The sequence below is a fragment of the Elephas maximus genome, chromosome 3, assembly GCF_024166365.1.
Source record: "Elephas maximus indicus isolate mEleMax1 chromosome 3, mEleMax1 primary haplotype, whole genome shotgun sequence".
Lineage (NCBI taxonomy): Eukaryota > Metazoa > Chordata > Mammalia > Proboscidea > Elephantidae > Elephas > Elephas maximus.
In genome coordinates this window covers 134388680-134406339 of record NC_064821.1, presented here as the reverse complement: position 1 = coordinate 134406339, position 17660 = coordinate 134388680, and the positions used below count along the sequence as shown (strand labels likewise).

At 38.0% G+C, this 17660-nt stretch overlaps 1 protein-coding gene and 1 long non-coding RNA gene across 10 annotated transcripts in view; one reads left to right on the top strand and one right to left on the bottom strand.

Moving 5' to 3' along the window:
• The window catches only part of MCOLN3 (mucolipin TRP cation channel 3), a 48531-nt gene extending 46726 nt beyond the window's left edge, over window positions 1-1805 (top strand). For all 5 annotated transcript variants that reach the window (XM_049879659.1, XM_049879657.1, XM_049879660.1 and 2 more), the window contains one exon: window positions 378-1805. In XM_049879659.1, coding sequence (XP_049735616.1) covers window positions 378-512 — 135 coding nt within the window. In that variant the 3' untranslated portion in view covers window positions 513-1805. The remainder of the gene's footprint in view (window positions 1-377) is intronic.
• The window catches only part of LOC126073235 (uncharacterized), a 34925-nt gene that overhangs the window by 13280 nt on the left and 3985 nt on the right, over window positions 1-17660 (bottom strand). For all 5 annotated transcript variants that reach the window (XR_007516690.1, XR_007516688.1, XR_007516689.1 and 2 more), the window contains one exon: window positions 16878-17013. This is a non-coding gene — a long non-coding RNA (uncharacterized LOC126073235). The remainder of the gene's footprint in view (window positions 1-16877; window positions 17014-17660) is intronic.

Here is a 17660-nt window from a genome sequence, read left to right as displayed (position 1 = left end):
GTCAGGGCATGTCCTAGAGATCTTTAACCCTAAACTGATATAAATATGAGGCCCTTAAACAAACAAAGGAGGGACTCCAAAAGGATGTGCACGTTGGAAAGGTACGTGGGAAGGGCCATCAGACTTTTCTTCCAAAGCACCACTGGGTGGGTTGTGTTCAAACCATCAGCCTTTAGGTTAGTAATCCAGCACAAACCACTTGCACTACCTAGGGACCAACCTCCTACAGGCTACACCTCCCTGAAAATACTTGAAAGTGACTCAACTCTCCCTTGAGAAAGATCTCCTTATCTTGCCAAATGACCCATGTTGAATTTGGAATAAATCTGTTTTCAAGGTGCTTATTAATGACAGCTTTCTTTTACTTTTCTATATAGCATTACCAACAAAATGGTTTCCCAGAGACTGAACTTCGTACCTTTATATCAGAGTGCAAAGATCTACCCAACTCTGGAAAATACAGAGTAGACGATGACCCTCCAGTATCTCTATTCTGCTGCTGTAAAAAGTAGCTATCAAGCTTATCTGTACTCTAAAGGAAAGTATAATGTGTAGCTGAATTGGGAGACTGTATGGATATTTTAAAATCAGATGCAGTATATTCAAAGACCAGCTATTATTTTGAGCTAACAGATATCTATATTTCACCTAGAACTGTATTTATATTTTAAAAAGTGGTTTTAACATCCTTTGCATCTTTATGCTATGTTTGTTTAAAAATTTTTGATGAGGGGAGCTATTCTTGTTGATTCTTGTTATAGCTTGTCTCTTTTTGCTGATTTTGTTATAGCTTTAGGACGTGTTCTTTGTGCCCCCTTGGCTCTAGCTCTTACACTTTTGATCCCAGCTATTCTTTGGACTGTTGATTATATCAACAGTGGAAAACAATCCCTGGTCTGACAGTAACTTCAGACAACTCACTGACCCTGAGAAAGTGGAGATGGTTGCTGTATATCTACCCAACATTGCATTTAAAAATCTTGTCTTGAAGGACAGAGTAAGAAAAAAAAAAAAAAAAAAAACCATCACTAACTTGTTGACCAGTTGTTGAACTGCTGTTTAGTTCTGCTCTTAGTTCTGGAGAGACAGCCCTGGTGACGCAGTGGTTAAGAGCTCAGCTGCTAACCAAAAAGTCGGCAGTTCAAATCCACTAACTGCTCCTTAGAAACCCTATGGGGCAGTTCTGCTCTGTCCTATAGGATCATTGTGAGTTGGAATCAACCAGACGGCAAAGGGTTTAGTTCTGGAGAGGATCAGTCTTTCTGGTATTCATTTACAAATGTTTTCTTTCTTCCTTCAGTGTTAAAGTATAAAGTTGAAAGAGTATCTTATGGATATATGAAAACTGAACCACAATACCAAATGCATGTTCAATGCAACGATGATCATTTTATTAGTACTTCTGTAGCTCTGTGAAAACTATGGGATGTACTATACCTTGTTTTGGTGTCCGGAGCTGTAGTTTTATGAGGAGAAGTTCTCTAGCTCACATTAAAAATATTTGGGAAAATAATTGTGTTCAAAGTTTAAAAATAAGTGGGCAATCTGTGCCTTAAAAAGATACAGAAACAATGTTCTTAGTCTCCCCTGCTAGTAGGCCGCTGAATGGAAGTTGCAGGGATCTTCACAGTATGAATCTTTGCGCTGTGTACTATTTATTAAAATAGAAACAATTCAATAATGTGCAATAAAAGTAGCCTCAACACAAACTCTTTTTTGGAAAGAAATTGATTTTTAAAAAAAAAATAATTTCTGGTTTTGTTTTAAGGGCTAAATGAAGATAAACTTGAGACACTGAAATCGTACTGATTAATCATAATAGTGATCACAATAATGACTTTACGTGTTGAAATCTGAGGTTTTGCAATGCGTATAAGTTATTTTTTGTAGTACCTGTGGCTTTTAAAGGAGCCCTGGTAGTGTAGTGGTTAAGAGCTGGACTGCTAACCAAAAGGTCAGCAGTTCGAATTCAACAGCCGCTCCTTGGAAACCCTATGGGACACTTCTACTCTGTCCTATAGGGTCGCTATGAGTTGGAATCGACTCAACAGCCATCAGGTTTGGGGTTAGTGCTTTTAAAAAATGAAAGTAAATAAATAAACAACTAAGTTAGTCTTTTTCTGGCTTAGTTCTAACATTGTATCACAGTCATTTTTAGAACTGACTATAATACAACGTGAATTTTGAAATTCTGTTTATTACCTGAAGAATCCTTTTCTTTTCTCCTTGTGAGATTTTTAGACTAGCCACAATACTTCAATGGAAACGTGAAACCACTGACCCAGTGTTTGGCCAGGGTTTTGCTCTGCACTGAGGTCATTATATTTCTGCTGTGGAATTCTAGCCACTGGCATGGCACCTTCATGTCTCTCTCCTGATAGTCAAGCTTCCTTATTGTAGCAGGAGTCCGATAAGTTCCGTGATCTAATTTTTAGTAATGATGTCCACAAGAGAATAACTCTATTGTAATTTCCTGAAAGTGACACCACTAACTTTTTTTAACTGTCCCTAAACCTGTACAATGGCTTCATCTGGGTAGGCAGATAAATTATGAGCCTGTCATTTTAGTGCTCCCTGGTAGCATAGTGGTTAAGATCTACAGCTGCTCACCAAAAAGTTGGCAGTTCAAATCCACCAGGTGCTCTTTAGAAACCCTATGGGGCAGTTCTACTCTGTGCTATAGGTCACTATGAGTTGGAATCGACTCCATGGCAATGGTTTTTTTTTTTTTTTTTTTGCATGTACATAAAGAATATCAGGGTAATTGTAAGAAGGAATAGAGAATAGAAGTCATTTCTTCTCCCAGGATACACTGGCTTCTGTCTAGGAGAGCAAAGAGGAGATCAGGAATAGAATTTTATTGGTGGCGCTGATTTATCTGGAGGTCAGATTTTCTGTGCCCACTCCACCCTCAATGACTCTCAAGCTTGTGGGCATAAGAATCAGTGGGGGATCTGTTAAACGTGCAGGTTTCCAGATAATACCACCAGAGATTCTTATTTGTCAAGTTTTAGGAGGGGCCAGGAATCTGCATTTTTAGCAGGCACACAGAGTGACTGATGCAAGTGGCCAGGAACAGATAGATCCCTTTTGGGGGGCTTCAAATTAGAGACTTTTCATTAAGCTCAGGGTTCAGACTGGCCTTCTCTTTCTGATCACATTAGTCAAGAGAGAAACCCCAGGTAAGTGGGCTTATAGACATCAACATGGACATTTTAGGATTTGTGTTGTCTGTTATAATTATTTTTAGGGGAACTTTGAGTTCTGCTGGTGCCACATTATTTTAAAGAATTCATACGTTTTATCACTTCAATAAAGCTTTAAAATACCTAATACATATATTGATTTTTCATCTTTTTTTTAAGCATACCATTTTTAAATTAAATTAATACATTCAAACAGAAATTATATTAGTTTCCTACTGAAGCTGTAACAAGTTATCCCAAATTTACTGGCTTAAAACAACACAAATTTATTTTCTTATACTTCTGGAGGTCCGAAGCCAAAATGAGTCTTATAAGGCTAAACTTAGGGTATGAGCAGGGCTGTTTTTTTCTGAAGACTCCAAGAGAAAATCCATTTCTTAACTCTTCCAGCTAGAGAGAGGGTGCCAGCATTCCTTGGCTGTGGCCACATCACTCCAGTCTCTTATTTCCATCATCACATTGCCCTGTCCTCTCTGCTCTCCTGCCTCCATTTTATAGTAACTCTTGTGATTACATTGGACTCACCCAGATAATCCAGGATAATCTCCCATCTCAAGATCCTTAATTTAATCACATCTGTAAAGTCCCTTTTACCATGTAAGGTAACACATTCACAGGTCCAGGGATTAATATGGGGGCATCTTTGGGAGGCCATTATTTACCCTATCACAGAGATTTTAATGACCCAAGGAATATTGGTAATGACATTTTATAATGAGTAGGTTTCATGGTATAATTAAATAATTATATGGTAAAATAAATAGTTACCACTCATTGAACACTTTGAATCTTGAGCAGTTCTACTCTGTCATATAGGATCCCTAGGAGTTGGAGTCAACTTGATGGTACACAACTACATTGTATACGCACATTCAGATTTACTAGGAGATGTGAAAAAATGTGAAATTTTTCCAAAGGAGATGCCAAATTAAGCTTCTGTCAGCTGTTTCTGAGAGTTTCATTGTTTTTACAACCTTGCCAATGTTTGGTATTATCAGACTTTTCAAATGTTAGCCAATCCGATAGGTAACACATTGTAATTCTAATGTACATTTCCCTGATTTCTAAGCTGCTTAGTGTCTTTTTATTTACTTATTGGCCATTGAAGTTCTCTTGAGTAATGTGCTTATTCAGTATCTTTGTCCATTTTTCCATTGAATTGTCTTTTTCTTAGAGAGTTACAGAAGTCCTTTACACATTTTGGGTATTACTCCTCTGTCAGTTACATGTCCCACAAATATCTTCTCTCAGATTGTGCAGTTTTTACTCTCTTTATGGTGGTTTTTGATGCATAAGATTCTTAATTTTAATGTAGTCTTATTAATATTTTCCTTTAAGTTTTGTGATTTTTGGCCTTGTTTAAGAAACCCTCCCCAATCCTGAGGTCATGAAGACTTCCTTTTTTGATATTTCTAAGAAGTTTATAGTTGCCTTCACATTTAGTTTTTTTAATCTACATAGGATTTAATTTTGTGTACAGTGTGAGGTAGGTGCCTAATTTAATGTTTTGTATTACTACCATTTATTAAAGAGTCCATCCTTTCCCTACCTACATGCATGACTATCTTTATTTTAGTAAAGGTCTGTATAAGTATGTGTCTGTTTCTGGGCTATCTATTGTATGTTGCTGCACTGATACTATATTAATTACTATAGACATAATATACCTTTTTATCTGATAGGGAAAATTCCTCTACCTTGTCATTTGTTTTTCTTTACGAGTAACTTAACAATTCTTGGTCCTTAGCATTTCTATACATATTTTAGAATCATCTTATTAAGCTGATTTAAAAAAAAAAAAAGAAAGCCTGGTAACATTTTGATTGCAATGCCTTGAATCTGTAGGTCAATTTAGGGACAACTGGCATCTTTACAATACTGATTCTTCCAATTCATAAACATGGAAGATGTCTCCCTTTATTTAGTCATATTCAATGCCTTTTAATAAAGTGTTACAATTATCTCCAGTAAGTCTTTTTAGATGTATTCCTTTTTAAAAAAATTTATTTGCCAACTCATTTTTGCTGATATATGGAAGTGCAACAGACTTTATATATTGATTTTGTGTCCAGCTGTTTTGCAAAATTAAACTATCCTGTTGATTGTAATAATTTACCTGTCGATTTCTTTGAATTTTTATGTATATAATCAACACCTGCACATAATGACAAAATTTCTGATTTTTTATAAGAAAGTAGACAAGCTCATTACCAATGAAGTGGGGAAGTATATTTTGCTTATAGTGGAAAGAACTGCTGAATTACATGGCAAATGGTATGGGTGTATAATTTTATAAGGGGAATGAATGAAGAGTTCTGAAACAATAATCCAATCTATTATGACAATTATCTGGTTACTTTTAAGATCTCCTCTTTGTCTTTTGTATTTTCTCATTTCATTATGAGGAGTCCAAGTGTAGTTTTTGTTGCTGTTGTTCTTGTTGTTGATGTTAATCCTGCTCTGGGTTTGTTGGAACCCTTCAATCTGAGGATTACTTTTCATCAGTTCTGGAAAATTCTCAGCTGTTATCTCTTCAAATATTGTCTATGCCCCATTCCCTCTTTAGTCTTTTAGTGAGACTCTGATTAGACAAATTTTTCACTTTATTCTCCATGTATCTTAATGGTTTTCCTTATTTCCCATCACTTTGCCTCTCTGTGCTGCTACAGATTGTTAAGTACTATGGAGGAAAATGCTGGGAGGAACAGGGAGAAGGGAGTATTGGGGAGTGTCTTAGGTCTGGTTTTCTAGAGAAGCAGAACCAGTGAAACATATATATGTAAATATAGAGAGAGATTTAATTCAAGGAAATGGCTCATGCAGTTATGGCAGCCAGCAAATCCCCAAATCGATGGGTCAGGTGTCCGGCTGGAGGCTTCTCCTGACTCACCTGACTGCAGGGGCTGATGAACGCAAAATCTACAGGTCAGGTGGCAGGCTGCTGTCTCACATCCCAAGAACTGGAGGTCAGAGGATGAATCGGATGCATATCCAGAGCAAGGCAGCGAGAGAGAGCCTTGCTGGAACATCCATTTATATATGGGAGGCAGGCCACACCCCCAAGGAAACTCCCTTTCAGCTGATCTCCTGCTCATAGCAGATCTCATCATGGAGATGATTATATCAGATCTCACCATAGGGGTGATTATATTACATTATGGAAGATCAGCCAGTCCAACGTCTGGCAAACCACCGAGAATCACAGCATAGCCAAGTTGACACATAACATTAACCATCACAGGAGGGATTGCAATTTTAAATAGTAGAGTCAGGAAGGCTTCATTAAGAGAGTAATATTTGAGTCGACGTCAAGAAGCAGTGGGCTCATTTGCTTAAAAAGATCTCAAAGTAAAAATTGACAGTACTTTTAAGTAGAAAACTAGAAATGCCATTATAATCAGGTAAATGGAGGCACAAGTGTAAATAAAGCTTTTTCTGGGTTTGCATGCAGGCAACAGAAATATGAAAGCCTAAAGTCACTAATTTACTTTGAAAAACAAACTCTTTCTTCATAGAATTTTTTTTTTTTTTTTACCTATGCAGGTTATCTAATCACTGAAAAGCATTTCTAACCTGAAACAATTTATTTTTCTTATTTTTTAATCAATTAAAACTTGTCTCATGTTTCACATGAAGAACTGGGTTATGAAATATATTTAAAAAGTGCATCATCATTAAGAATGATGTATCCCAGGAATGTAATGACGGTGAATCACTAGAAAATTCATCAGTGAAATTCACCACATTGATTAACTAACAGAGACATTACATAATTATCTAAGATGCAGAAAAGGCACTTGATAAAGTTCAACACCTACTTTGATTTTAAAGCTCCAAGAAAAACAGGGGGGCAGGGAAATGAATTTCCTAGGCTATATCAAAGAACTATGGTAAACTTACCTAACAGAGAAATAGTCCATTAAAGATAGTCCAGGTAAAGATGTCTGATATCACAGCTATTTTTTATGTAGTATTGAAAGTCTTGAATGATGTAGTAAAGGCAAGAAAAAGAAGTGTATCGATTAGAAGAAAAAAAGATAAAACTCTCATTATTTGCAGATACAGTGACCTAAGAAGAAAACCTGATAGAATCAACAAATTCTCAGAACTAATCAGAGATTCAGCAATATTGGTGGGTATAAAATCAACTTAAAAACTCACTAAACTTCTTCTCCACTATCAATCCTCTAGGAAACATAACAGAAATAAAATAACAATCACAGTTGTAGTGGGTTGAATAAGGTTCCTCAAAAATTCATGTCCACTGAGAACATCAGAAGGTTACCTTATTTGGAAGTAGGGTTTTTGCAGATATAATTAGTCAAAGATCTTGGAATGAAATCATCCTGGATCTAGGGTGGGCTCTAAATCTAATGACTGGGATTTTTATAAGAGAAAGGACAGGGAGATGTAGATAAAAGACACAGAAAGAAAATGACCATGTGTAGATGAAAGGAGATACTGGGTTATGCTGCCACAAGCCAAGGAATTCCAAGAATTGCTGTCAACCACTAAAAACTAGGGGAGAAGCATAGGAGAGTTTCTTCTCAGAGTCTCTGGAAGGAAACAACACTGCCAACACCTTGATTTTGAACTTCTAGCATACTGAACAGTGAGAAAACAAATTTCTATTTTTTTAAGCCACCAAGCTTGTAGTAATTTGTTATGGTAGCCCTAAGAAACTAATACAACAATAGAAATAAAAATTATATGATTAAAGGGACAATCCATCATGAAGAAATAACTGTAATAAATATCTATGCACCCAATGACAGGGCTCCAAAATACATAAAACAAACTATAACAGCACTGAAAAGAGAAATAGTTCCACAATAGGAGACTTTAACACACCACTCTTGGTAAAGGACAGACTATCTAGAAAGAAACTCAAAGATACTAAAGACCTAAAGGCCACAATCAGCCAACTTGACCTCATATACATATATAGAACACTCCATCCAACAGCTGCAAAGTACACATTCATTTCTAATGCACATGGAACGTTCTCCAGAATAGACCACATCTTAGCCCACAAAGCAACCCTTAACAAAATCCAAAACATTGAGATAATACAAAGTATCTTCTCTGATCACCGTGTCATCAAAGTAGAAATTAACAACAGGAAGAGCAAGGAAAAAAATCAAATGCATGGAAACTGAATAATAGAAGAATTAAAAGATGTAATCAAAAAATTCCTAGAATTAAATGAGAATGAAAACACATCATACCAAAACCGTTGGGACACAGCAAAGGCAGTGGTCAGACGTCATTTTATAGGAATAGATACATCAAAAAAGGAGAAAGGGACAAAATCAAAACATTAGTTACACAACTCAAACAAATAGCAGGAGAATAGCAAAAGAAGCCCACAGTCACCAGAAGAAAGGAAATAATAAAGATCAGCAGAAATTAATGAAATAGAGAATAGAAAAACAACAGAAAGAATCATCAAAACCAAAAGTTTGTTCTTTGAAAGGATCAACAAAATCGACAAACCACTGGCCGAATTGACAAAAGAAAAACAGGAAAGGATGCAAACAACCCAAATAAGAAATGCAATGATGGACATTACAACAGACTTGACTGAAATAAAAAGGATCATAACAGAGTACTGCAAAAAACTATACTCCAACAAATTTGAACACCTAGAGGAAATGGACAAACTAGAAACACAATACCTACCCAAATTAACAAAAACTGATGTTGAAAATCTGAACAGACTTTCAGACTTTCAAAAGAAGAGATTGAATAGATAAAAAAAAAAAAAATCTCCCAACAAAAAAAAAGCCCTGGCCCAGATGGCTTCACTGGAGAATTCTACCAAACAGAGAAGAGCTTATACCAGTACTACTCAAATTATTTGAGAACATAGAAAAGGAAGGGATACTTCCAAATTCATTCTGTGAAGCTAGCATAACCCTGATACCAAACCAAAACCAAAAACCAAATCCAGTGCCATCGATTCCGACTCATAGCGACCCTATAGGACAGAGTAGAACTGCCCCATAGAGTTTCCAAGGAGCACCTGGCAGATTTCAACTGCCAACCCTTTGGTTAGCAGCCATAGCACGTAGGCACTAAGCAACCAGGCAAAGACTTGACAAAAAACATTACAGACCAATATCTCTCATGAATATAGATGCAAAAATTCTTGGCAAAATTCTAGTCAATAGAATTTAGCATCATATCAAAAAAATAATATGCCACTACCAAATGGGATTCATACCAGATATGCAAGGATGGTTCAACACTGGAAAATCAATGTAATTCACTACATAAATAAATCAAATAACCACATGATCATCTCAATCGGTGCAGAAAGGCATTTGACAAAGTCTAACACTCATTCCTGATAAAAACTCTCAACAGAATATGTATAGAAGGGAAATTTCTCAACATAATAAAGGGCATCTATACAAGCTTAACAACAAACATCATTCTTAATGGAAAGAGGCTGAAAACATTACCCTTGAGAAGAGAAGGATGAGCAAGACAAGGATGCCCTTTATCACCACTCCTATTAACATTGTACTGGAAGTCCTAGCTAGAGCAATAAGGCAAGAAAAATAAAGAGCATTCAGATTGGTAATGAAGAAGTAAAACTCCCTATCTGCAGATGATATGATACTTAAAAAAAAAAACCTGTTGCCATCAAGTTGATTCCAACTCATAGCAACCCTATAGGACAGAGTACAACTGCCCCATAGGGTTTCCAAGGTACATAAAAAACCCAAAAGACTCCATGAGACAACTACTGGAACTAATAGAAAGATTCAGCAGAGCAGCAGGATACAAGATAAACACGCGAAAATCAGTTGGATTCATATACACCAATAAAGAGAACAACAAAAAAGAAATCAGGAAAATAATACCATTTATAACAGTCCCTAAAAAAAAAAAACTTAAGAATAAATCTAACCAGGGATGTAAAAGACCTATACCAAGAAAACTACAAAACACTACTGCAAGAAGCCAAAAGAGATCCACATGAATGGAAAAACATACCATGCTCAGGTGTAGGTAGACTCAACGTGAAAATGTCAACTCTACCCAAAGCAATCTACAAACACAATGCAATCCCAATCCAAATACCAACAGCATTCTTTAAAGAAAGAGATGGAAAAACTATCATTAACTTTGTATAGAAAGGGAAGAGGCCCCAGATAAGTAAAGCACTACTGAAGAAGAATAAAGTAGGAGGACTTGAACTACCTGACCTCAGAACCTACTATACAGCTATGGTAGTCAAAACAGCCTGGTACTGGTACAATGGCAGATACATTGACCAATGGAACAGAATTGAGAACCCAGATGAACATCAATCTACCTACAGTCACCTGATCTTCAACAAAGGCCCAGTCTTTTTAAAAAATGGTGCTGGCAAAACTGCACGTCCATCTGCAAAAAAATGGAACAGGACCCATACCTCACACCATACACAAAAACTAATTCAAAATGGATCAAAGACCTAAATATAAAACCAAAAACTATAACGATCATAGAGGAAAAAATAGGATCAATGCTAGAGGCCCTAATACACAGCATTAACAGGATACAAACCATAACTAACAACACACAGATTCCAGAAGCTAAGCTAGATAACTGTGATCTTCTAAAAATTAAACATTCATGCTCATCAAAAGACTTCACCAAAAGGGTAAAAAGAGAACCTATAGACTGGGAAAAAAATTTTCGCTATGACAAATCTAACGAAGGTCTAATCTCTAAAATCTACAGGAAAATCCAACACGCCTACACAAAAAGACAAATAATCCAATTAAAAAATGGGCAAAGGCACACAAACAGATATATGCACATCCATGTTTATTGCAGCTCTGTTTACAATAGCAAAAAGCTGGAAGCAACCAAGGTGTCCATCAACGGATGAATGGCTAAATAAATTGTGGTATATTCACACAATGGAATACTACGCATCGATAAAGAACAGTGACGAATCTCTGAAACATTTCATAACATGGAGGAACCTGGAAGGCATTATGCTGAGCGAAATGAGTCAGAGGCAAAAGGACAAATATTGTATAAGACCACTATTATAAGATCTTGAGAAATAGAAAAAACAAAGAAGAACACATACTTTTGTGGTTACGAAGGGGGGAGGGAGGGAGGGAGGGAGGGAGGGAGAGGGTTTTTTATTGATTAATCAGTAGATAAGAACTGCTTTGGGTGAAGGGAAAGACAACACTCAATACAAGGAAGGTCAGCCCAGTTGGACTGGACTAAAAGCAAAGAGGTTTCTGGGATAAAATGAATGCTTCAAAGGTCAGCGGAGCAGGGGCTGGGGTCTGGGGAACATGGTTTGAGGGGACTTCTAAGTCAATTGGCAAAATAATTCTATTATGAAAACATTGTGCATCCCACTTTGAAATGTGGCGTCTGGGGTCCTAAATGCTAACAAGCGGCCATCTAAGATATATCAATTGGTCTCAACCCACCTGGAGCAAAGGAAAATGAAGAACACCAAGGTCACACAACAACTAAGAACCCAAGAGACAGAAAAGGGCCACATGAACCAGAGACCTACATCATCCTGAGACCAGAAGAACTAGTTGGTGCCCGGCCACAATCGATGACTGCCCTGTCAGGGAGCACAACAGAGAACTCCTGAGGGAGCAGGAGATCAGTGGGATACAGACCCCAAATTCTCATAAAAAGACCATACTTAATGGTCTGACTGTGACTAGAGGAATCCCGGCGGCAAAGCTCCCCAGACCTTCTGTTGGCACAGGACAGGAACCATCCCCGAAGACAACTCATCAGACACAAAAGGGACTGGTCAGTGGGGGGGGAGAGAGATGCTGATGAAGAGTGAGCTAATTAAATCAGGTGGACGCTGGAGAGTGTGTTGGCAACACTTGACTGGAGGGGGGATGGGAAGATAGAGAGAGAGGGAAGACTGCAAAATTGTCACGAAAGGAGAGACTGAAAGGGCTGACTCAATAGGGGGACAGCAAGTGGGAGAAGGGAGTAAGAGGTATGTAAACTTACATGTGACAGACTGATTGGAATTGTAAATGTTCACTTGAAGCTTAATAAAAGTTAATTAAAAAAAAAATGGGCAAAGGAAATGAACAGACACTTCACTGAAGAAGACATTCAAGCAACTAACAGACACATGAGGAAATGCTCAAGATCGCTAGCCATTACCAAAAAAAAGCCAAACCCGTTGCCAAGGGGTCAGTTCTGACTCATAGCAGAATTGGACAGAGTAGAACTGCCCCAAAGAGTTTCCAAGGACTGCCTGGTGGATTTAAACTTAGGACCTTTTGGTTAGCAGCCGTAGCTCTTAACCACTACACCACCAGGGTTTCCAGTCATTAGAGAAATAGAAATCAAAACCACAGTGAGATACCATCTCACCCCAGCACTACTGGCATGAATCAAAAAACCAGAAAATAACAAATAGGCTGAGGGCTGTGGGGACCATGGTCTTGGAAAACATCTAGCTCAATTGGCATAATTTATAAAGAAAATGTTCTACATCCTACTTTGGTGAGTAGCATCTCATGTGTTAAAACTTGTAAACGGCCATAGAAGATACTCCACTGGTCTCACATTGTGGGGAGCAAGAAACAATGAAGAAAACCAAAGATACAGGGGAAAGATTAGTCCAAAAGACTAATGGACAACTACCACAGCCTCCACCAGACTGGGTCCAGCACAGCTAGATGGTGCCTGGCTACCACCACTGTCTGCTCTGACAGGGATCACAATAGACAGTCCTGGACAGAGTTGGAGAAACATGTAGAACAAAATTCTAACACACACACACACACACACACACACACACACACACACACACACACACACACACACACACACACACACACACACACACACACACACACACACACACACACACACACACACACACACACACACACACACACACACACACACACACACACACACACACACACACACACACACACACACACACACACACACACACACACACACACACACACACACACACACACACACACACACACACACACACACACACACACACACACACACACACACACACACACACACACACACACACACACACACACACACACTCTCTTACTGGTCTGACAGAGACTGGAGAAACTCCAAGAGTTTGGCCCCCGGACACCTTTTTAGCTCCATAATGAAGTCATTCCTGAGGTTCACTCTTCAGTGAAAGACTAGACAGACCCATAGAACAAAATGAGATTAAAGGGGTACGCCAGCCCAGGGGCAAGGACTAGAAGGTAAGAGGGGATCGAAAAACTGGTAATAGGGGATCCTAAGTTCGAGAAGGGGAGAGTGTTGACATGTTGTGGGGTTGGTAATCAATGTCACAAAATTATATGCACACTAATTGTTTAACAAGAAGCTAGTTGGTCCTGTAAACCTTTATCTAAAGTACAATAAAAAAAAATTTTTTCTTTAGAGTCAGGAAAGAAAAAGTTGAAGACAGGATTTTTCAGACAAGAAGAACCTAACCCAAGAAAATCATCCCCAGATAAATTCAGAGATTGTGAGAGTATAAAAATAAAGAACTAAATAGATGTAATAGTCATTTACTGCATGAACTGGAGTAATTCTATCTGGTGATGCAAGGATTGCTCTCTCAGAAATAAAAAAAAAAATCACCTGGTTTTACTAAAGTGTAGTTTGTCCTCTCATTTGAAAGTACTGACAACAATCTAATAATCTTCCTTAAGAACTATATTTGAGGATAGCAAATCTAGCTTGTAATTTAAAATCTACACCAAAAAGAAAAATTATAAATTATAAATTGTCCAGGAATTATCCTAAGATAGAAAGCATAAGAACTGTCCAAAGAAAATTTCAAAAGCTTCATTACAGCACATAAAAGAAGATCCAAATAATTGCAGAGGTCTGTTTATGGATGGGGACAATGTAACACAGTAAAGATTCCGTTTCTTTCCGTCTTTTTTTTTTTTTTGATTAATCTATACATTCAGTGTAAGAACAAAAAAAAAAAATCCAGTTGTTTTTTAAACACAAAAAGTGAATTATAAAATTCTTGAGGTAAGCAGTCCATGAAATAGCTAAGTCATGCTTGAAAAGAAATGAAAAGAGGAGGGATTCACCCTATTCAAATTTAAGCCGTATTGCAAACTCATAGCAAAAATAAAAAAGAAAACTAGAATGGTATTAATACGGTATTATCAGAGGAACTGATATATAAACCAGTGAATGGAATAGAGAGCTCAAAAATATATTCATGCATATTTGGGACTGGATAAAGCTGTAACCATAAACTAAGGGGGAAAGGACAGATTTTTAAAAAAGGGTCAGCAAACTGTGGCCTATGGGCAAAATCCAGCCAGCCGCCTTGTTTTTGCATGGCCCTTGAACTAAGAAAAGGAGCCCTAGTGGCACAGTGGTAAAGTGCTTGGCTGCTAACTTGAATGTCAGCGGTTTGAACCCATCACCTGTTCCTCAGGAGAAAGATATGGCAGTCTAAAGATTAAAAAAAAAAAAAAAAAAAAACCCCAAGCCATTGCCGAGGAGTTAATTCCTACTCATGGCAATGCTATAAGTCAGTAGAACTGCCCCATAGGGTTTCCAAGGAGCATCTGGTGGATTTGAACTGCCAACCTTTTGTTTAGCAGTTGTAGTACTTAACCACTACACCACCAGGGTTTCCTCCATAAAGATGATAGCCTTGGAAACCCTATGGGACATTTCTACTCTGTGCTGTGAGTTGGAATCGACTTGACGGCAGTGGGTTTGGTTTTTTTGTCATGAATTGGAATCTACTTGTCAGCAGTGGGTTATGGTTTACCTAAGAACGGTTTTTATATTTTTAACTGGTTAAAAAAAGTCAAAAGAAGAACACTATTTCATGTCACATTGAACACAGCCATGCTTATTGTTTATGTGTTGTCTATGGCTGCCTTTGCACTACCGTGGCAGAGCTCAGTAGTTGCCACAGGAGACTGGTCTACTAATTCTAAAAAATTTAATGTCTGGCGTTTTACAGAAAAAGTATGCTAATTCCTGGTTTAGAAGATAGTTTGCTGAAAACTGGCTTACTTTATATAGAAAAATAGAGCTGCCTCCTTGTCTCCTGTCATATTCAAAGTTGATGTACAATGGACCTTGATATGAAGGAGAAAACTATAATACAATACAGAAGAATATTTGTGACCTATGGGTATAAAAAGCCCTCTTAAACAAGACGTCAAAATCCCAAACATAAGGATTGATATCCTTAACTTTGATTTTATAACACCAAAATTAAGAACTTCCATCCAGGGAAGAACACCATAGACAAAGTTAAGAGATGAAGACTGAAAGAAGGTATTTATAATGCTTAAAATTGGCAAGGGGTTAATATCTAGAATATACAAAGACTGCTTGTCCATCAACAAAAATTGGAAAGGATGTGAATAGTAGGTAAATAAAGGATGCCATGTTTTCCCTCATATTTTATTCTGTTGTTTTACATTCACTCTGCAATAAATATTGTTTTTCTCTGCCTATCCCAGAAAAGGGTTGCATTTTTATTATCAGCCTGTCTCATATTATCTTGACTACTTTTAAAAAATTCCTTTAACATTGTAAATTAAATTAGTGAAATTTTAATATGAAGGCAATTTGCTATTAAAATTCAAGACCTCTGGGTGGTACAAAGGGTTTGCTCTCGGCTACTAACTGACAGGGTGGTGGTTGAACTCACCCAGCTACAACACGAGAAAGTCCTGGTGATCTATGTACTTTTGGCAGATTACAGCCACTAAAAACCCCACTTGTACTTTTGGCAGATTACAGCCACTAAAAACCCCAGAGTAGAAGGCCGTTCTACTCTGAAACACCTGGGTTCACCATGAGTTGGAATTGACTCAATGGCAACAGGTTTTTGGGTTTGTAAATTAAGAATGCCACGTTGTAGTACCCGTTGCTTTGAGTTGATTCGGACTCATAGCGACCCTATAGGACATAGTAGAACTGCCCCACAGGACTTCCAAGGAGCAGCTGTGGATTCAACCCACCACCCATTTGATTAGCAGCTGTAGCTCACCGTAGCTCTTAACGACTGCACTGCCAGAGCTCCATACTATCAAGCAAAAAATTCTTGTGTTACTTGGTTATTGGTCATTACAAATTTAAGTCAGAGCACATACCTTTTTGAACTATGATATTATAGACAAGAACACAGGTGTTTGAAACCAGTGAAGCACAGTACAAAGCAATGAGCATTACTGCCCACTCCCGCCCTAGGATCTTTACTGAACAGGGTGACTTTTGAAAGTTGAAAAAAATCTATGCCTAGTGGCCCAGTGGTTAAGAGCTATGTGTGCTAACCAAAGGTCTGGCTGCTCAAATCTACCAGCTGCTCCTTGGAAACCCTGTGGGGCAGTTCTACTCTGTCCTACAGGATCGCTGCTATGAATTGAATTGTGTCCCCCCAAAATACATGTCAACTTGGCTAGGCCATGATTCCCAGTATTGTGTGATTGTCTACCATTTTGTCATCAGATATGATTTTCCCATCTGTTGTAAACCCTACTTCTATGATGTTAATGAGGTGGGATTAGCAACAGCCATGTTAATGAAGCAGGACTCAATGTACCAGATTATGCTGTGTCTTAAGTCAATTTCTTTGAGATATAAAAGAGAATCGAGTAGGCAGACAGGTGGACCTCATACCTCCAAGAAAGTAGTGGCAGGAGAAGCTCCTAGTCCAAGGAAAGATTGAAGACAAGGACCTTCCTTCAGAACCGACAGAGAGAGAAAATCTTCCCATGGAGCTGATGCTCTGAATATGTACTTCCAACCTCCTAAACTGGGAGAGAATAAACTTCTGTTTGTTGAAGTCATCCACTTGTGGTATTTCTGTATGGCAGCACTAGATAACTAAGACAGTTGCTATCAGTCAGAATCAACTCAACAGCAATGTTTTTGTTTTTTAACTGATTAAATTCAATTTACTGATTTAGAATGGTTAGATTAGGTGCCTAGAAACTATAATTCATGTGTCTTACCAAAAAAAAAAACCAAAACAAACCCATTGCCATTGAGTCGATTCCAACACATAGCGACTGCCCCACAGAGTTTCCAAGATGCACCTGGTGGATTGGAACTGCTAGTCTTCTGGTTAGCCGCCATAGCTCATGTGTCTTAGTATGTGTAATATTCAAAGCCCTCGGCCATCTGATTCCAAGCCTTTTCCATTATTACTCTCCTCCCCTCTTCCTCATCTCTAGTTCCCTCACACTCTCAGATTAAGTATTTTTCAGACTCTTGCTGCTTAAAGAGTGGTACATGGATCAGGAGCAACGGCAACAATGGGATCTGCTAGATGCAGAATCTCAGGTTCACTCTGTTACCGTGTGCGACTCATAGTGACCTATAGGACAGAGTGGAACTGCCCTATATGGTTTCCTTGACCGTAATCATTATGGAAGGAGCCCTGGTGGTGCAGTGCCAGCC